Genomic DNA, 22,369 nt, shown 5'->3' with positions numbered 1-22,369 from the left:
GTTGTCGAACTCCTCTATCATGACCCTCCTAAAAATGTACGCATCACTCAAACAAAATCTTGACTTGACATGCTATGCTTTTTTTATCTTATGTTAATGCTTAGAGGGTGATATTAATGACAAAGATCCCTATACAAATACAAAGGTAATGACAAAGATACCTCTGGATCTTAATGCTTAGAGGGTCATATTAATGACAAAAATCATGATTTTCCAACAAGACTAAAAAATTAGACATTTCTCGTGGTGGCAAGAGGCCCAAGCATAAGCAATAGATAATAGATTTACTTGTCTTTTCTAGTTTCTAGTAGTTTTTATAACGATTGACTCTTTCATATTTATTATGATATTTTTTTAAACAATATATGATAATTTAAGTTTAAAGTTGGCAATTATAACTCATTAGTAATGAATTATGAATATGATGCTTCATGAAAGTTGAAAGTTGTTTCATTTCATTTCATTTCATGTTAGATATTATTTGTTGTAATGGTTACACTTAGCTTACAAGTACAACTTTGGTGATCAATGATGATAAACATTATATATTGAATTTTGAAAGCTTGAAACTTTAAGATTGATGAATCATGACACTCAATATGTTGTATGTTACGATGTTACTAACTTGTGGACGCGGTTGATCAAGATTATAACTTCTAGATGATTGTTGTTATATGGTTCAATCCATGTCTTTTTATGTTTTTATATCTAATTCATCATTCTACATGTTTTTGTTGACATATATGTATCAAAATATATATATATATATATATATATATATATATATGGTTCAATCCATGTCTTTTTATGTTTTTTATATCTAATTCATCATTCTACATGTTTTTGTTGACATATATGTATCAAAATATAATATATATCTATATATATATATATATATATATATATATATATATATATATATATATATATATAAGACACTCTGGGATTCACTCCCAAACCGACAGCTTCTGAAAATATCGCTCTCGCACCCGTTTTCGCTCCCGCTCCCCGCTTTTGCTCCTGTTGCCAGGTAACACTGGTAGAGGGAGCACTTTTTAGTGGCAGAGGGAGCTTCAACATCGAGAGTGTTTCTTGCCTGACAGGGATGTCAGTAGTTGGGTGGTTCAGTTACTTATTTCTCAATAACTGAGTTGTAATGTAGTAGCAGTATGCAGTAGCACGATGTAGCATGATGAGAGGGGATGCAGTAGTGGCAGTGGAAGAGCCATGGGAAACAGCGCAGAGGATGTTGGGTGGGGAGGCCTAGCATCAACACAGGGACTGGTGCCAGATGATCAGGGTAATGCTCAATGAGGATTATTACTAGAGTACAATCCTCGCTAAGAGGGAGTGTTGATTTGGGTTAGCATCAGATGTGCTCCAGGCATGAAAATTGGTGGACAGGCTAAAGCACATGAGATCTCCAAGACCGAGAAATGGTTTGGATAGATTGTACCCAGTTTGGGAGATATTAAAATAATTAATATTTTTAATGGAGTTCCTAAGTCTAAACTTAGGAAAAATAAAATATTAATGAGTATTAATATAAAACTAGGTTAGAAGGGTCCAAAAGTCATGGATCAAGCCAAATCTAATCTTAGTTGTTGATCAAAGATTTCATCTCCGTTGTTGATGGACCAATGAAAAAAGTATAAGAGGCTTGAGGGTCAGTTGGAGAATACACCAGAGTGATGAGTCATTCATTTTGCTAGGGCAGGGTTGCTAAGCAAAGTTGAATCAGTGATCAACAGCGAGGGCAGTGAGGGGAAGCGAGTACAAGGCAGAGAGGCAGAGACAATACTGGGAGACCAACACAAAAGCAGAGAGAGCGAGAGCAACAGCCAGTCCAGGCTATGTAGAGCCCAATAGAGAGCGCAGAAGTAGAGGGACTGCGTCATCCACGCAGAGGCTGTTGGAGTGATGCAAAGGGTCCCAGAGTCTGCGCAATGCCTCAGAGAGTTGACACAGAGGGTCTTGGGGCTGACGCAAGTCAGCAGGAGGCTGACGCAGAGGCTAGAATGGCCAATGTTGAGCTTCAGTTGTGCCGGAGAGGGTTTCGTGGGACAGGTTTTCTGAATACTTGTTTCCAAATATAGAGGTATTGCTGCCGTATATTTTTCTCTGTCGGGTGAGCCGGTTAGGCACCTTGTTGTACTCAGAAAGACTGCATAATAATATAACCCTTAGAATAGCTGCACCGATTTTCCCGCATTGGGTTTTTCCGAGGACATTTGTCCAAAAATAACAGTGTCGCTTGTGTGCTTGTTTTCTTTAAGTTGTTGATCTGTAGATTTTGTGACTCTATTGTGTTTATTTCGGTATTTAAATGTATTAAATAACTTGTTTCGAATTTAGACAAGTAGAAGAAATAAACCAGTAGAATAAAAATTAATTTTCCAACAGATAGACTTAGAAAATTCAACAAGCACAATGATGGGAGGCATAAATTTGGACACCACCACCTCTCTAGGCACATATCTTATCCGAATGTTCACCAAGTATGCCCTCATAGGATTGTTCTTATCTTGGATACATATCCTCAAAGAATATCAATCCTCGGGACTATTCTTATCTTGGATACAAATCCTCAAAGAATATCAATCCCAAATGCTTAGTCAATCCACCATTCTCCTTCGTGGCTTTACTGGGCTTACGATTGTTAACCCTAGCCATAGTACATGACATAAGGAGAATATAGTGTCCACCCTCACTCCCTCTCAACCCGGGAGGAGACATCCACAAGCCTAAGCTTGTCCCATTCCTTTTCATAAAAAGGAACATTATCAATACGTTAGCTATCTGCTTTATAAATGGAGATGTACTACAACTTCACGACTTCGTCCTGCATCATGCTATAAATCATAAAGCACTTTGACCTTCCTAGTTCTCTATCAATTTTCCTACATCAAATAGTTCATCAAATGCCTCAAGGAACCAAACTTTCTTCACAACTTTACATCTTTATTTGTATAGAATTCTGCTTCATGCTTTTCCAAGAAATATCTGCTCCTAGTCATCAATAGTATCTCTATCAGCGTCAAGATTCAATACTATCAACCAATCATTTTCTAGTACAATATCAGAGTTCCTCAATTTCTTGCTAAAGGTTGTTGCCATTGATTTGTAATCTTGTCTCTTTTTTATCATAAGATTGTCTTTTTCTTCCTCCATAGTGTTTATACTTCTTCTATATATATTCTTACGGGAAGCCATACCATATCCCTAACATTATTGATATCATTCCTAATTATGAGAGTTGTCAAAACAATCGATAGATAATCTCAGGTCAAGTTGTAGGATTCTTCATGTCAATTTCTGCTGCTAACTCCCTCTGAGGTTAATCATTACTTCCTTCACACTTCCTAGCTTCACATTCTTTCAGGAAGTTATATTGAATAATGACCAATGGTAGTGTCAACAAAAGATGATGTGTTCTGTTGCTAGACCAAGGAAAATAATGTTTGTCATATGTCAAACAACCATTTAGGAGAGTCTTAATGATTTGACTTTCCTTTTCAACTTTCTCACTGAGATATATCATGCATTTTCTATTAACTTTCTGCCCAAGTATATTTCTGATGCAGCATGTTCTTCCTTCAAATCCCTTTGAAGATATGAGTCCTCATTTGAACATACATCTGAAATATCTGACATTGATCCATCTGCTATTGAATACTGTGGGCCCTTGTAGCAAGGGTAATGATCCATGAAGAAGCACTTGTCCAAAGCTATCCTCCTTTGACCCTGCTGAAAATCTCTGCAACCCTAGGAACTAGAGTTCAATGTCTCCCCACCTCTCTCTTGGAGGTATAGTTGCATACAAAGAAAATTCATTCTCCAACCCGATGGACAAATTATCGATCTCTGTCAAAGCAGTTGCCTGCTCTTGCTTCCCCTTCTTGTCCTTCTTCCTTTTGGGACATTGGATACTATAGTGACCAAACTCACCACATCTGAATCATTTGATCTTTGACATGTCTTTCTTCTCCTTTTCTTCTCCCTTTGAGCTTTGTTCCTGACTGGGACCTTTCTTTGCCTTCACTTTAGATGCAAGGGATACATTATCCTTACCTTTCACACACTTCAGTCCTCTGCTACTGCTGCTGCTGATGTTACTCTCGACAAGAGCAAGCCTCATCTCTTCCTGAGTGAAATCGACCCACAACCAATCCCAAACCGGTAGTGTAACTCGTCCAGTGATACCTTGGACGAACGTTGCCCACTCCTTGGTGAAACCGTTGAGAGTTGTATGAACTAGCTCACTCTCGTGAGGTGTCTCTCCAACTACTGCAAGCTCATCTTGAACATTCTAAATTCTAGTGAGATAAGGAGTAACTCCACCTTTTTGCATCCTGGTGGTCCTCAACTTCTCTTTCAAGAACATCTTTCAGTTCTTGGAAGGATTCTAGAAAAGCATTGCGACAACATCCCACATTTCTTTGGCAGTATTCTTGCCAACTAGATGTGAGACTATATGATCTCGAACTCCATCGAGGATCATCCTCTTTGCCTTGGCCATCTCCTTATTGTAATTCTTTAGTTGTTGCCAGTCTATTTCACACAATGCTCATTTAGTAGGAAAGTGATTATGGCTTTCCAGATACAATTTTTAAAGGCTCCATTAAGCCTATCCTGATCTCAAAGTCTCATTGAGGCTATTTTTGCAAAAGTCAAATCTAGGAAAATAAACCTAGAAGCTCTCTCTCTTCTTGTGGCTCTACAGCTGCTACTCGCGCTCCTTGAGGAATGCGCAAATCTGCTTCTACTTGCCTACGGAAATCCTTCTCCATCCAATGTATCGCCTTTAGCTTCTCACTGAGACTACTCGCTTAGCCTTTCAAATGTCCTTCTCTGGGAACGAGCACACAGATTGCAATCTCGACAAATCAAACTAGCTACTTTGGTAAACTCACATGACTTTCTGCAACTAGAAATTATAGATTTGCTCCTGAACCTTGATCTGGAAACCCTCTGAGAAAATTGGAAGTTTCCTTTAGTGTGTGCTTTTTGTTTCCACCCAGTGTTGATCTGTTGCTGCAAAAACTGTTGCATATCAACTACGCCCAAATCTTCTCAATGAACTGACTTATTTGTTCACTAGAACCCTCTATCTGGCAAATCCACACCTGCAAATCTATGCAACTAAGGTTGATCGACTTTTCTGCTGATTGCAAATTGAAAATTAAACCCCTGCCTCTACAATTTGCACTCCCTAGTGGGCCTCTGCGCAAATCTAGAAATTTAAAGACTCCCTTTTGAAGCTACAAAATTTCCTCGTCGTCATTGAGCCATTGATTTGTCTAAAAATACGCTTTGATACCATGTGAAAAATCCTTGAAATGCGACAATCGGAATTTATTCTTCTAATTGATTAATTATGCAATTTATTTTATTACGACAAAATAACGAATAAATCACATTGCAATTTCTTCGCAATAGAAATGTTGCGGAAAATAATCTAGAATAGAGAAAATAGATGCACACACACAATTAAATTGAGATTGTTGTTTTTGGACAAATGTTCTCGGAAAAACCCAATCTGGAAAAACTGGTGCAACATATGAGGGTTTTATTATAATTATTCAACAACAAAATATGAGTACAATCAACTGGATGTGAAACTGGCGATCGTCTCCTAAGAAATCATTGGAAAAATATCTGAGGGAATTTTTCCCTTCACCACAAGAAATCTGGCAACAATCTGGCCATTCGAATTGGCTATCCAAGAACCCCTGTAGGCCTCTGCGCAAATGTTGCACAATCCTCCACTGCAACTACTTGGAATTGCCTCAATTCTGCCTCTGGCTGTTTGCTACTATTCTCAAAGTGATCCTTCAACCCTCGGAAAAATGCAATCTGGAAAAACTAGTGCAGCGTATGAGGGTTTTATTATAATTATTCAACAACAAAATATGAATACAATCAACTGGATGCGAAACTGGCGATTATCTCCTAAGAAATCATTGGCAAAATATTTAAGGGAATTTTCCCCTTCACCACAAGAAATCTGGCAACAATCTAGCCATTCGAATTGGCTATCCAAGAACCCCTGTGCAGGCCTCTGTGCAAATGCTGCACAGTCCTCCACTGCAGGTACTCGGAATTGCCTCAATTCTGCCTCTAACTATTTGCTACTATTCTCAAAGTGATCCTTCAACCCTCTAAAAAATTATCCCGGCCTCATGCAACTGAATTGACCTTCTCCTGAGCTCAATCGAACTGCATCCTTGAATCTCCGTGCAAGCCGCTACGCAGTCTCCTGGTGGATTACTCGACCTCTCTCAGCTGACTCTTCCAGCACTTGAAAACTCCATTGGAATCTTTGATGCTTCTCCCTCTCACTTTTGGTTTCTTCTGGGTCAAGCTCTTCTTTCTTGCTCTGCTACTGTAGGTGGATAGTGCTATCTACCAAGGAATTCACTCTCATGATGTGCTTAATTGTGTCTTCCCCTCTACCCATAGAGTTGCTCTTATAATCTTTCGTTGGTGAACCAATGACCATGATTGGATCTCCATCAATGGCTAAGATCATCCCAAACTCAATCTCTAAGAGTTTCTAGAGAATTCTCACATTTCCTTAATTAATTCCTATTAATTAAACACTTTTCCTAAGTTAGACTTACGAAAAATTTAAATGATGGCTAATTAATTTAATTAAGGCATTTTGCAAGCTTGTCTTGCTAAACATTTTTTGGGTTTTGGAGGTCTCGTGTTCTTAGCATTTATGACATAAGTTGAGATTACAACACCTATTTGATGCTACAAAAACTAATAGAGCACTCAGATGAAGGTGTTATTTTGTGGATGCTTCTCAATGAATGGGCGTTTAATAGAAAAATGTGTTTGTATGTGATTTGATGAGTAAGTGGTCTTTTCATTTCCTTGTGCTATTATATCCTCATTGGTTGTAAATTTAGTGTTCTTCTCTAGTGGTGGTGGTGCATTCTCTCCTTCCGTGATCAACCCCTTTTCAAGTATTCAAGCGGAGAATCTTGCCTTGACCTTCTTGAAACTTGTTGAACTAGGGTGACTTATTAGGGTTTTATTGGAAAGCTCTAGTTATCATTTTATTTTCACTTGTAACTTCTGAATGAGGAGCCTTATTAGACCTTGTGTGCCCAATGAAAAAGAAAAACTTTTCGATCCTTGTATCACTCCTAATCATTTAACTCTTTTAAACTGTTTTGTGGACTTTACTCTTCAAATCAGCTTGGAAATCATTGCCTTGAAATCCCAATAGTCCTACTCTAGGGTAGTCCCCCTTGAGTCGATAGAGAGCTGGCCAAAAGTGTAGAAGAGGGTTGGCGAGATGATAGTAGGCTCCCTTTTAGCTTCATCGTTGTTGCATTTGGGCTTTAGGACTACTCAAGAGGGGTGGAATTGTGTATAATGATGACCAAAACTCAACATATGTGGAAAGAAGAGGACATCAAGAGGGAAATCCATGAGGTATGTAGTCCAACACACCCAAAACTATTTTAGGTGCAATAAGTGTCCAAGTGCACTAGAGTGTTCACACAACAAAGCGTAAACCATGCAACATGTTGCCAAACATAGTCATTGAGAGGGATAGATGTTAATTTTTGGTAGAATCAAATGTGATCTAGCCTTGAAAATTGGTGGAGAGGCTAAGGCACATGAGCTCTAAAGAACCCATAAATTGTTTGGTGAAATTCCACCCGGGTTGTATTTTATTAAAATAATTAATATTTTTAATGGGGTTCCTAAGTCTAAACTTAGGGAAATTAAAATACTAATGGGTTTTAATCAAAATATGGGTGTGAATGATCAAGAAGGCGGATCAAGTCATGTTTTAATCTTAGTCATTGATTAGAGACTTAATCTCGGTTGTTGAAGTCTCAACGAGAAAAGTATAAGGAGGCTTGGGGTTCATTTAGAAACACACATGGAGAGAACAAATTGATTTGGAATTCGATTTCTGGGGCTAGGAAGCTGAGAAATTCGAATTGAGTGATTAGTTGCAATAGAGGGTTATGGATAGTTTGAGAGTACTGACAGAGGGGTAGAGAGAAGCTTGTGGAGGCAGCGTAGTAGCCAAAAGGACTGATGCTGGGCCAATTTGGGCCCACACAGAGCCAGAAGAGCCAATGTAGAAGCAAAAACTGCCCTCCATGAGGAAAGCCGAAACTGCAGGGGAATTGCCGGAACAGCCAGGAAAGCTGACACAGTGGCCAGAAGAGTCAGCACAGGGCTGACGCAGAGCTTGAAAGGCTGACACAGGGCCTACATAGGGCCAACACAGAATTCTCCAGATCAACTGGAATCTACCGGGTGAAGTGAGGTAAAACTCACTAAGATTTTCTGCCATTGTATTTTCTCTGTCATTGGGTTGCCGAGAGCACCTCCAACATTTGTATTCAAAACTATTGTTAATAATAGAAAACCCTTAGAGCTGCTGCACTGGTTTTCCCTCATTGGGTTTTTCCAGGGACTATTTTGTCCAAAAATAAATGTGTCTTATGTATCATGTAACCGATTTTAAAGTAGTGTAGGTTGCATAAGTAATTTGCTTTAGTATTTGGAGAATAACTTGATAATGTATATTAAAATCAAGTAGGTGAAGTAGATTCAGATTTGTTGCAGTAGGGGTTCCTTGAGGAGTAGGAATTTTCACATGGTATCGGAGCATTGATTTTTAAACAGGTGTTGATTTTTGGTAGCATCAGATGTGTTCTAACTCCGAAATTTTGTGGAGGGGCTAGAACACATGAGGCCTCCAAGACCCATAAATTGTTTTGTGAAATTCCACTTGGATTGTATTTGATTAAAATAATTAATATTTTTAATGGGGTTCCTAAGTCTAAACTTAGGAAAATTAAAATATGGGTGAGAAGCTTCTAAGAGATGAGGATCAAGTCTAATTTAATCGTAGCCGCTGATTAGAGATTAGAACACGACCATTCATATCTCAACAGGAAAAGTATAAAGGAAGACTTGAGAGCCATTTGGAGACACACTGAGCAAATACTCAATAACTCGAGGGAAATTGATTCTCAAGGAGTAAAAATTTGATTTCAGAGGGAGAGTTGCAGGGTGAAGGAAGAGGAGGGCATCAGCATCAGTTAGAGACTGAGGAGGAGGTGACGCAGAGCATCAGAGGGATAGTGCAGAGGAAAAGTTCAGAGAGGTAGTGCAGCAAGGGATGTGGTCCTCATGCAAAAATGATGCAGAGGTGATGCATCGAAGGCTGGAGGGTCTCTGGGGTGTCAGAATTTCTCCAAAGGGAGGAGAAAAAAATTATCTCAGGTGTTTTCTCAGAGGTTCTTCTATGTTCTGTAAAATCATTCCTTGTAAAGAGATTGTTGCTGAAGAATAATAAACAAACCCTCATTTGCTGCACCGACTTTCTTGCTTTGGGTTTTTCTGGGGACTATTGTCCAAAAATCACTGTGTTGATGTGATTGACTCTTGTGCTTGTATTTCACTATTATTTTCTCCATGCTATTATGTCACAACTGTAGTAGAATTTATTTTGATGTTTACTGAAGGGTCTTGTAAATAACTTATTGTGGAAAATAAGTAGGAGAAATAAATCAGTTATTGCAGTGGAATTTCGTGTTAGAAATTCTCACATGGTATCAGAGCAGAGATCGAGCAATAGGATTAGAGAATCTGCAATGAGTCGTGAACATGATGCTGGAGTAGTAAGGGACTCACACAGTTCTCCTAGGAAAGAGGAAAGCACGAAGAATATAATGGATCACAACTATTCTATGTTAGCTTCCAGATTGGAAGAAGAAGTCGCTTGCTCAACAAGTTCTGCTTCCTTTGAGGTTTGGTATATTGATAGTGGAGCTTTTGCGCACATGACATGAATACACGAATGTTTCTTAAGCTATCAAGAAGAACAAATGAACTTCCAAATCACCATGGGAAATAAGTCAAAGTGTACCCTGATAGGAAGAGATACTGTAGTTATTCAAACGGAAGCAGGGGATCGACTTCGAGCTACCAATGTGCTGCATGTGCCTGGATTGGGGATGAACTTACTCTCTATATCTCAGTTACAAAATAAGGTCTATGATGTTTTCTTCATTGGGAAGAAAGTATATGTCAAACATCCGAGTTGGAAGAAGAAGGCCCAAATTGGAGTCAGAAGCAACAGACTATATAAGTTACAGCTAGAATCTCCAATGGCAGTGATAGGTAGCAGTGAGGAAAAGGATTTGAATGAACTATGGCACAGGAGGATGGGGCACTTACACCATGGGGCTCTAAGAATTCTCAGAAGAAACGTCACAAGAGTTCTAGAATTAAGTACCAAATGAGACAATGTATGCATAGGTTTCGTACTAGGCAAGTATGCCAAAGCGGCTTATTCCAGAAGTAACAGTAGGTCAAAGAGTGTTCTAGGATTGATACACTCAAATATTTGCGGACCCATGTCCACAAAAGCTCTTAGTGGCGCCGAATATTTCATCACCTTCATTAATGACCATTCCAGGAAGACTTGGATCTACTTTCTAAAAACCAAGGATGAGGTTTTTGATCGATTCAAAGAGTTTAAAGCTCTGGTTGAGAATCTGACAGGGAAGAGGATAAAAGTGTTGCACTCAGACAATGGTGGAGAATACATTGATAAGGACTTCATTAATTTCTACGCAAGGGAAGGCATCAAAAGAGAATAGACAACTCCATATAATCTGGAGCAGAATGGAGTAGCAGAGAGGAAGAACAGGACTATTGTTGAAGCAACAAGGGCAATGTTGTATGATTAGGATATGCCCAAATTTCTATGGGCAGAAGCATGGAACATAATAGTATATGTCCAAAACAGGACTTCTCACAGGGCATTAGGTAAGATTACTCCGGAGAGTGTCTTCACCGGCAAGAAGCCTGAGGTAAGTCATTTCAGATTATTTGGGAGTTTGGGATACTTCCATATAACCGAAGAAAAGAGGAAGAAGTTGGATCAAACTGCAGAAAAATGATATCTTTGGGAGATAGCGAAAATGCTAAGGCGTATAGAATCTATCTTCCGAGAAATAGGAAGATCGCAGTACGACGGGATGTAAAGTTCATGGAGGACAGAGCTTTAAGGAAGAGCAGTCAAAGGATGATCCATTGGCCTAGCCACTTCGACCAGCAGAAACTAGCACCAATATTTCTCCAAAAGACAAGAATCCAAAGGTATCACAGCGGGTGGAGTCTCAGGAGGAAGAGAAAATAGATCTACTGTTAATTTTATGTATGTTCTATGCTTAGAGCAATTTATTTCAATTTTCACAGTTAGCTCAATACCTTTTCCAGATTAGCAATCACATCAGCATAATAGTAAATTGCATAAGACAAGAGGACACAAGATGTGGTGCTAGCCAGGGACAAACCCCAATGTGGGGAAACCTTGATCAATTCTTCTTATATGTTCTTCAATAGTTCAGCAACGAGAGAGAGAGAGATAGTACATATACAACAAAAGTCAACACTTTGACTTATCTAAACAAGAGCATAGATCATCTCTAAGTAGATGATACATGAAGTAGCTGAACTTAGTTGAAGACACGCTGCTTCAACTTATTCTCCCAGGTGACTCCATCACCCATCATAGCACTGCACCTTGTCATCATGATGCACCTCACTGTGCTGCACCATGTTGCATCCATCATCACTATGCTGGACCTTATTATCATACTGCTGCAACTTATGCTGCACTTTCCTGTACTGCAACATCTTGTTGTACCTTATCATCTTGCTGCACTCACCAATACTGCGGCACTGCCTCATCCTGTACCTCACCGTGCCCGTCATGCTATCTCATTATAGCATTTAACATCACTGTACTGTTCTTGGCAAGTGTTGTGCACAACATGCTACACTTCACTTCGTTACGATGCCCATCATTATGCAGCAGCATTCCACATCATGCTGCACCTTATCACAATGATGTCACATCTCATTGCTGCACCATGATTGCTTGCTGTCCCATGTACCATGCTCCACCAAGCATCATAGCCTTGCTGTCCCATTTACCATGCTCCACCAAGCATCATAGCTTTGTTGTCCCATTTACCATGCTGTCCCATGTGTCCATTGCTCCTATGTGGCATTGTCGTGCCTTGTGGCATTGCTGCACCACACTGTCACACTACTAGCACTGTTGTCCCACTGTTAGTTAGCAAGACTAGCCCTCTAGTGCTGCGACCAACCTAGGAGAGGCTCCTCCATGCCACGTTGTCCTCTTGAGGGTCTGTCCACCTCAATGCAACCCTAGAATAACGTCAACAACTTGCTATGGCCCGCAGCCTAGCTTGTTGTAGCTTTCAGTCTCCTCAACGTGCCCAAACAGTCACTTAATTTCTAGTGTTTAGCTCCTCCTCTACTCGGCCTAGCAGCCTGCCCTCTCGGTCCTAGATCCTTGGCCCTCCATCCAACAATTCGGTCACTTAAAGTGGCCTATGGCTAGGGCATCATGGACCTGTGGCTAGGGCAGGATGGACCAGCGTACAGGGCAGGAAAGTCCTGCATGTGAGGCAGTGTGTAGGCCTCCTTCACCATGTCATATCTCCATGTTGTTAAGGTCTCCTCCATAGTTGCGTTTAGAGGTAAGGGTTCCTTTAGGTTAGCGTATAGGTTCCTACCATAGCTGTGATTTGATCTCCATTAGGGCAGCGTAGAGGTTTCTCCTTTCGACTGCGTCAAGGTCTCATGCTAGGGCTCCTTACCTTCTCCGTTTAGTGCTTCCTCTCCTAGATTTCTCTTCCACTAAAACCTAAAGCGAGTGGAGAGAAATCAAGAGTGAAGTAATGACTATCAAGTCACTTCCTTTTATACTAAAACGTTGAGAACATGTGTGGGTTATTTGGTTGCTGGCCGACCTTGACGAATTGTCTTATAACACAAACAAATTCATAACTCCACGAATACTTATCGGAATCGAATGATCTTTAGATCAATCCTACACTTCTCGATGAGAGGAGTCCAAGAAAAATATCAGCTGCCATAAATAAGATGACCCACATGGAGTTTGGCCCTAGTTGCCAATTTTAACATCTACACACTACAAGTGGAAGAACGAGCTAGGACCTTCGACAGATACTACTGGATGCAGAGGATTTCATTGGAGCTCCTAGGAATGAGAAAAGGGAGATAGACAACCAGATAGATACCAAGCCTTGGTGGCTCAGGTTGCAAAACCCTCTAGTTTTCAGGAGGTTGTTCAACATCAAGTATGGGTAGATGCTATGGTGGAGAAATACAGTTCCATAATGGTCAATGATGTGCGGGAAGTGGTGTTGTAGGTTCAAGATGGATCTACAAGGTCAAATATGCTGCAAATGGCAGTGTGGAAAAATACAAAGCCAAGTTCGTGGCTAAGGGGTATGCTCAGAAGGAAGGGATAGACTACGAAGAAAGCTTCGCCCCAGTAGCCAGGTATACGTCTATTAGATCGGTGATATCCCTTGCAACAAAAATGAGGTTGGAGATTCATCAGATGGACATCAAGGCTGCATTCTTGAACGGGGTGATAAAAGAAGTATACATTGAACAACTAGAGGGTTTTGAGACACATGAGAAGAAAACTCATGTATGCAGGTTGAAGAAAGCCTTGTATGGGCTTAAATAAGCACCTAGAGCATGGTACGGTCGAATTGATGGTTACTTGCAGAAGATGGGATTCGTCAAGAGTGACGCAGATCCCAACCTCTACTATCTGATTGTAGAGAATGAGCCTCTAATTTTGGTGTTATATGTGGATGACCTTTTTCTAATAGGTTCATCTAGGCTCATCAAAGATTGCAAGGAAAACCTAGCTATAGAATTTGACATGAAGGATTTGGGACAAATGCATTATTTTCTGGGGTTGGAAGTTTGGCAGCAGAAGGGTGGAATTTTCCTTGGACAAGGGAGATATGCTACAATTTTTTTGAAAAGGTTCAGAATGTAGGATTGTAGACCTATGGCTTCTCCAGTGATTACCAACTGGTAGAAGATTGATGCGTCTGAAGATAAAGAAGTTGATCCCACTTTGTACAGGCAACTCTTAGGGTCCCTGATATATCAGGTCAATACCAGGCCAGACATTTGTTACATTGTCAACACCCTTAGTCAGTTCATGGTGGAACTAAAGAGGGTGCACTGGGCGACAACGAAGCATGTTTTTAGATATATACAAGGAATAGTCGAGCATGGACTAATGTACACCTAAGGCAATGGCATTAGGCTGAGTGGGTTCACTAACATAGAATGGGCTGGAAGTTCAGTAGATTGGAAAAGTACTGCTAGGTACTGTTTCAACATTGGATCAGGAATGACCTCCTGGTGTAGTAGGAAACAAAAATTTGTAGCTCTGAGCTCAACTAAAGATGAATATATGGCAACTAGCACAACATCATGTGAAGTGATATGGCTTAGGAAGTTGCTTTTGAATCTATTCAGGAGAAGGATGGAAGCGACCAATATTTTGTGTGATAATAATCAGAGTTGCATCAAGCTCTCTGAGAATCCAATTTTTCATGATCAGTCGAAGCACATTGACATCAGGTGTCACTTTATTAGAGACTATGTCCAGCGAGGGGCAGTACAATTATGGTACACTCCGACAGGAGAATTTGTTTCAATAGTAGAAGTGGATAGTGCAGGGAGTTGCAGTGTAGTAGTTAGCAGTGGTAGTGCTATGGCCAACATGATGCAACATATTGAGAGGGAGCTACAGTACAAATGTAGAGTGACAGTGGTAGTGTCATGGGCAATAGTACATGTTGTAGCAGCACAATGGATGAAGGGCAACATGCTGAGCATCAACAACGTAGAGGATCGATGTTGTGGATTAGTGTGATATTTCTGCTGGGAAGTATTGCTAGAGCACATTCCTCGCTAAGAGGGAGTATTGATTTTTGGTAGCATCGGATGTTCTCTAACTCCGAATTTTTGTGGAGGGGCTAGAACAGATGAGATCTACAAGACCCAGAAATTTTTTGGTGAAATTCCACCCGGATTGTATTTTATTAAAATAATTAATATTTTTAATGGGGTTCCTAAGTCTAAACTTCGGAAAATTAAAATATTAATGGGTATTAATGAAAATATGGGTGAGAAGCTCCTAAGGGACGAGGATCAAGTCTAATTTAATCTTAGCCCCTGATTAGAGATTAGATCATGGTCGTTGATATCTCAACAGGAAAAGTATAAAGGAAGACTTGAGAGTCATTTGGAGACACACTGGGCAAACACTCAGTAACCCTAGGGAAATCGATTCTCAAGGTGTAATAATTTGATTTCAAAGGGAGAGTTGCAGGGTAAAGGAAGAGGAGGGTATCAACATCAGTCAAAGACTGAGGAGGAGGTAAGAGCAAATCCAACGCTGAGTAGAGAGGCCAATAGCTGCATTTGGCAGAAATTCGAATCCCCTTGAAGGGATTGTGCGATCCTTGTCGAGAAAGCAGAGATTCTGAGGAAATCTCTCTCTGATAGAGTTGACAGAGAGGTATGAATTCCAGTTCGTGAGTTTGCAGATGCTGAGGTAGTGACACAGAGCCTCAGCGCAGTGCTTGAAGGGTGCAGTTTCTGTCGGGGCAGAAATCTGTCAGAAAAGAGCGGAGACACATAGAAGGGGATTTTTCTCCTCAGAGAACTTTTTACCAAAAAGTTTGAATTTTTCATTTGCTGGGTAGTTGAGCAGTGACTAGAAGAGTCAGTTTGATAGTTAGGTGAGATGGCATCACATGGGCTCAGAGATCAGGACGAGTTGGACGGAGCTTCCAACTATGTCATATGGAAGACCAAAATCTTAACTGTTATGGAGGAGTACGATCTCAAAGCCTACATCAAGAGTTTTGTGGTTGTTCTCCTTGACAATGATCAAAGGAAGAAGTACAAGGCTAAACAAGGGAAGGCGAAGAGGCTTATTCTCGATGGAGTTCGAGATCATGTAGTCTCACACTTGCAGGGCAAGGATACAAACCCGAGATATTTGGGAAGCTTTGTCTTCTCTGTATAAAGGCTCTTCCGAACAACGGAAGCTTTACTTAGAACAAAAAATGCAGCAGATATTGATGCAGAAAGGAGGAGATAACTCCTATCTTCAACGTCTTCGGGACAATAGAGACCAACTTGCTGTAGTGGGGTCTACTCCTTAGTCTACCGCGACGGTAAGGACAGCCCTGAATGGAGTCTCAGATGAATGGCAAGTCTTCGTCCAAAGTATATTGGGTAGGGAAAGACTACCTTCATGGGAGGAGATGTGGGAAACTCTTCAACAGGAGGAATTAAGGAGGGACCTAGTAAAGGTCAACCTCAATGGCAATAGTAGGAGTGGCACGAAGACGAAGGAGGAGGAGGAGAACGCAACTCTAGCATCAAAGGGACAACATAAGCATAAGTGGAAGAAGAACATTTCGAAGGTGAAATGTTTCAGATGTGGCGAGATGAGCCACTTTGCATCCCAGTGTCCTTTGAAGCAAAAGGATAAGGATGAGAAACATGATCCTAAGGCTGCTTCAGCAAAGATAGACAAAGATGAGTTTGCCATGAGTGCCCACGCATCTCCAGGAGGGAAATGGGGTGATATTGAGCTGTAGTTGGGAGGAATACATGTGGGTAGTATCCTTGAGGAGTCCACCTCTTGGATCAATTCCTTGCTACAGGAGCCTGAGATTCAGCAGTAGCAAGATGGACTTAGTGTCAGATGATGCAGTGGATTGTTTGGAAAGACAGTGCAGTAGCCTAAGACCAGAGACTGATCAACGTAGAGCAATGTTGACAGCAGTGCAAGCATCAACAACAGCGCAACAGATTTAGGGGGTCCGAGACTAGTAGCAGTTGCAGTAGCCTGAGACCAGAGACTGATGAACGCAACAAAGGTTGACAACAATGCAGGAGTCAGCAACAACACAGAAGATTCAGGGGGTCAGAGACTAGTAGCAGTTAGATTCCCACATCCATGGTATTATGCTGAAAACAAATAAGTTTAGTATTTTTGGATGTTTTTCAATTGCTTCTCTCAGCAACTCAGTTGTAGTACGAATGCAGTGTTAGCAGTGGCAGTGCTAGCAGCATAGCAGATGCAACATTTGAGAGGGAGTTGTAGTACAGATGCAGCAATGGCAATGGCAATGTCATGGGTAGTAGTACAGTAGAAGCAACAACACTGTTGGTGGCACCAACAATGCAGGAAGGAGGTGCTTCAGAAGCAGAGTAGCATGTAGTTGGACATTGTTGTTAGAGCACTTTTCTCGCTAGAAGGGAGTGTTAGTTTTTGGTAGCATCGAATGTGCTCTAGCCTTGAAAATTGGTGGAGAGGCTAAGGCGCACGAGTTCTAAAGAACCCATGAACCATTTGGTGAAATTCCACCTGGATTGTATTTTATTAAAATAATTAATATTTTTAATGGGGTTCCTAAGTCTAAACTTAGGAAAATTAAAATATTAATGCGTATTAAATTTTAATCAAAATATGGGTGAGAATGATCTAGAAGGTGGATCAAGTCATGTTTTAATCTTAGCCATTGATTAGAGACTTAACCTTGACCGTTGAAGTTAGAACAAGAAAAGTATAAGAAGGAGGCTTGGGTTTAATTTAGAAGCATACACAAAGAGAACAATTGATCTGGAATTCGATTTCTGGGACTAGGAAGCTAAGAAATTCAAATTGAGTGATCAGCTGCAGCAGAGGGGCGGGGATAGTTCGGGAGTACTAACAGAGAGGGGAAGAGAAGCTTGTGGAGGCAGCACAATAGCCATGAGGACTGACGCTAGGCCCACATAGGCCTGAAGCAGAGCAGAAGTGCCAACGTAGAAGCAAAAGCTACCCTCCACACCGAAAGCCGGAACTGCCGAAACAACCAGGAAAGCTGACATAGTGGGCAAAAGAGCCAGTGTAGGGCTGACGCAGAGCCTGAAAGGTTGACGCAGGGCCTACACACGACCAACGCAAAAGTTGCTGGGATTAGCTAGTCTTGTTGCCGGATCAGCTAGAATATGTCGGGTGAAGTGAGGTAAAACTCACTCAGATTTCCCCCCATTGTATTTTCTTTGTCGCTGGATTGTTGGGCGGGCATGTAACATTTGTATTCAGAATTATTGCTTAATAATAGAAAACCCTCAAAGCTGTTGCACTGGTTTTCCCGCATTAGGTTTTTCTGGTGACTATTTTGTCCAAAAATATCTGTGTCCTATGTATCTTGTTCTTTGCTTAGTTTTCTGTTTCATGTAATCGAATTTAAGGTAGTGTAGGTTGCAAAAGTAATTTGCTTCAGTATTCAGAGAATAACTTGATAATGTATATTAAAATCAAGTAGGTGAAGTAGATTCAGATTTGCTGCAGTAGGGTTTCCTTGAGAAGTAGGAATTTTCACAATAGAACTGTATAGAAAGTGGCACATATGAGGAGTGATCTGTTAGGACATGTAAATCATGCCAAGACATCACATCGATGCTAAACAAGCCCACAAATCTTAGGGCGTTTTTCTACAAGAGCCTAACATCAACTCATTACCAACATCCAACACCTTGAAGGGCTAAATCATCATGCAAATGTGTGTACATATGGATTGTTCTCTCAAAATGATGAAAATATATATCGAGGACAACACTACAATTCTGCAAAACACCTTGTGAGATAGGGCATTTCTTAGTCAACGTTAGGAACTGATGAAAGTCATCAACATAATCAGTGTAAAGCTGATGCAATAAGGAAATGTATGCAAAATGATGAGTGTGTCATTGCATGAACCAATAAACCTAAGTTGCCAGAAACGCCGACCCTAACGCTCTGAAACGCTGATCAATGTTTCAGATTCGGAAACTTGTATGGTCCGCCATGGAAAAGGAAAGGATCCATATCAGTCCTGTTTCAGGTTTTTGGAAACTCGTTTTTTTTTGGGAGCTGAACCCTTGGTGTTTTTCAAATTTTTTAAAACGTTTTGGAAAATCCAGATCTGTATCACGGAAATTGTGATACGGATATGGAAATCGTGATACGGATCACGATTTTCTGGAAACGAATCGCTTGCTGAATTCCTTCAAGCCGGAAACAGTAGGTAGTTTTGGTGCCGTGAACGAGCAAATCGCCAGAGGAAAGCATTTAACTTTTTCAAGTTTCAACGTGACAAAACTTAAAAGTTGAAAAACCTAACCTGTGACTTTACCATTCTCATTTTCCATTGGAGCCGTCGCATAAAACGTGAGCCTGGAGCGTAAGTTTCTTGGAACCTGGAGGGCTGAGGCTTGGAGTTCGTTGGACAGTCGAGCAATGAGCATAGAGACTGGACAGCGGAATTTGGAACCCGCAGTCGCTACCCGCTGGACAGTCAAGCGACGACTCACAATCTTGACAGGGTTAGTATTTACTTGTTTACTCAGTGGAACTTGTTTACTTGCCCTCCCAACCATGACATTCACCCACCGATGTTCAAATCCACCAAAACATGTTCACTGTTCAGCCACCCCTCAAAAATTTACTCCTTACATGATCAACATATTTGTAGCTTACTCCTATAAGGACTTCAATACCAACCTCACAAAATCATAGCAATTCCATTGCATAGCTTGAAACAAACTAGAATATAATAATGAAAATACTATGCCTAACTTACTGGAAATATGAACAAATTCTGAACTTTGAAAAACTTTTGACTGCTTATTTATTTACTATACCAGTATAGAAAATGCTAATGACTTACAACTTGGCAATTTCAGATGTATCAAAACGACGGTCAAGACCTTTTCCAATGCCATCCAACACTGAAATACATTTTCAAATATTATCAACACAAAAGAAGTAACCCTCCGGGTACACAGATTCACATAATATTCTGCAAATATTTTCTTTGATGAGAGGCTTTAGAGCTAAGAATCAACCTGAGAGTCAACATCTCAATGACTCCCACCCTAGGGCCTAAACATCTCGGCCAACCCCACCCTCAACATCTTATCTAAACGACTCTAGAGACTATATGAATGTTGGAAGACAGCTAAACTCACACAAACAAGAGAAGGGCACTCATGTCTCATTGATATAAGATGAGGCTGTTAAAAGAAAGCAAAACAAAAATGGAAATGCTAAACGATTGGAAGATAGGAATATTTGCCACAATGTGATAACAGAGATCACACTTGGTACACAATAAGGGACTGTCCAAGCAACAGAGAGCAAAAGAGTACTAGACACGCAAAATGAATTCTACCAAACAGTCAAGAAACTAATCACCTAAAGGGCAGATTTGATACATCACAATAAGAAGAAATTGTTCAAGTGACAGGGAGTATGATATATGACTTGCGGTTAAGAAATTAGTCACCGGATAGATTGAATCATTGCCACTATTTGAAACTGAGTACCTGCTTTTCCATCTCTTTTGTTTAAAGGTAGGATTTTTGTTGGATTCTACTTGATAAATGGAGCATTCCAACTAATGTACAACATTTTAGAGGTTAATAAAAAGTAAGCAGATTATAGTTTCCTTGTTCTTTTTAACAAACTACCCTTGTCTTGATCTGCAGAATTTGAGTTTGGAATCATTTAAATTCTTTCCAATGATCAGATTGTTTTGCCATCATGCTTGCCTTTCCATGTTTCTTTACCCCTTTAGAGCATCTCTTACAATTTTGAAGGAAATTCGAAAACCTGTCTAGATTGCATTGTGACCCATCAATTCTATTTTGCAGTTTCATTTACATCATCATCATCGCAACTTCAAGTTCAGCCATTTGTGAGGCATAGGAAGTGCAACATGAAATCGAATTTGTCTCTAAAGTTGATCCAAAGTCACCACTTTGGAAATATGTAAGTATTGTTGGGAAGATCCAAGAGGGGGATCATTGGCATGGGTTCGTATTGAGTGTAAAAAGGAGTATAAGGGATCATATACCCGAGTTCAAGCACATTTACTTGAGTTTAAAGGCAACGGGATTCGAATATGCAATGGCCCACCTAAAGAGAATGGGACAGATGGAAATGGTTTAAGCATGGAAAAACTTGCAAAATATCAGAAAGAACAAGATGAGGCAGATGCTAAAGCAAATGAGGCAAATCCTTCCTCTTTAAAACACCCAACAAGGTTGGAAGCATCTTCATCAAAGCCTCCACTTCATTCTCATGGAATTGTTGGTTCAAAGTGGTCTAATTTGGCACTGTTTGAAAGGAGTTTTAATAATGATGCTTGAGAGACGACAATTGTAGCTATAAGTCAATGCATTTATGAAAACAGCCTTCCTTTTAACCTTGTGCGATCTTCTTATTGGGCAAAGATGTTGATTTGGGGTAGCATCGAATATGCTCTAGCCATGAAAATTGGTAGAGAGGCTAAAGCACATGAGATCTCCAAGACCCAGAAATGGTTTGGGCAGATTCTACTCGGTTAAGGAGATATTAAAATGATTAATATTTTTAATAGAGTTCCTAAGTCTAAACTTATGAAAAATAAAATATTGATGGGTATTAATATAAAACTGGGTTAAAAGGTTCTAAAAGACATGGATAAAGCCAAATCTAATCTTAGCATTGATTAGAGATGTAATCTCGGCCGTTGAAGGACCAACATGAAAAGTATAAGAGGAGGAGGCTTGAGGGTCAGTTGGAGAATACATGAGAGTGATCAGTCATTCGATTTACTAGAGCGGACTTTGCTAAGTAAAGTCGAATGAGTGATCAATTTGCACCAAAGGGCAATGAGTACTGGATAGAGAGGTAGAGATAGTGCCGAGAGACGAGCGCAGAGGCAGAGAGGCAGACACAGAGGCCAGAGTAGACCATGCAAAGCCCAGCAGAGACAACAAATAGCAAGAAGGGCCTGCGTCATCCACACAGAGAGCAACAGGAGTGACGCAGAAAGTCATAGAGGCTGCGCAGTGCCTCAGAGGGCTGACGCAGAGGCCAGGAGGGCTGACGCAGTGCTTCAGTGGTACTGGAGAGGGTTTCGTGGGGCAAATTTCTAAATATTTGCTTCTGAATAGAGATATTATTGCCGGTTAGTTTTCTCTGTTGGGTGAGCCAATTTGGCACCCAGTTGTACTCAAGGATATACTGCATAATAATATAACCCTCAGAATTGCTACACTGGTTTTCCCAAGTTGGGTTTTTCCGGGGATGAGTTGTCCAAAAATAACGGTATCACTTGTGTGTTTGCTATTTTTTCAGCTGTTGATTTGTAGATGGTTGAGACTGTATTGTGTTTATTTCGATGTTTATATGTTTAAATAACTTGTTTGTAATTGACAAGTAGGAGAAATAAACCAGAAGAATATAGATAAAATTTCTAACGGGTAGACTTGGAAATTTCAACATGGTATCAGAGCATGGTTGCAGATCAAGGAGAGTTGAAGGCATAAACTGAAGCAGAGCATTTGCAGCAGAGACAACTGTCCTGAGTGAAAGAAGTTGTTCCTTACAGAAGGCGACAGAAGAAGGGTT

The 22,369-nt window shown here is 40.4% G+C and overlaps 1 protein-coding gene across 1 annotated transcript in view; it reads left to right on the top strand.

Moving 5' to 3' along the window:
* Positions 1-21,123, top strand: part of LOC149216329 (phosphatidylinositol 3-kinase, root isoform-like) — a 328,543-nt gene extending 307,420 nt beyond the window's left edge. Inside the window, exon 14 of the mRNA XM_089389911.1 lies at positions 20,749-21,123. Within this exon, the coding sequence (XP_089246037.1) occupies positions 20,749-21,123 (375 nt within the window). The remainder of the gene's footprint in view (positions 1-20,748) is intronic.
* Positions 21,124-22,369: the final 1,246 nt, after the last annotated feature.

This window comes from Pinus tabuliformis, chromosome 1_1 (genome assembly GCF_031772625.1).
Source record: "Pinus tabuliformis cultivar Carrire ecotype Pingquan chromosome 1_1, CPIR1, whole genome shotgun sequence".
NCBI lineage: Eukaryota > Viridiplantae > Streptophyta > Pinopsida > Pinales > Pinaceae > Pinus > Pinus tabuliformis.
The sequence above is the reverse complement of the archived record's forward strand: the minus strand, read 5'-3'. Positions and strand labels throughout refer to the sequence as shown.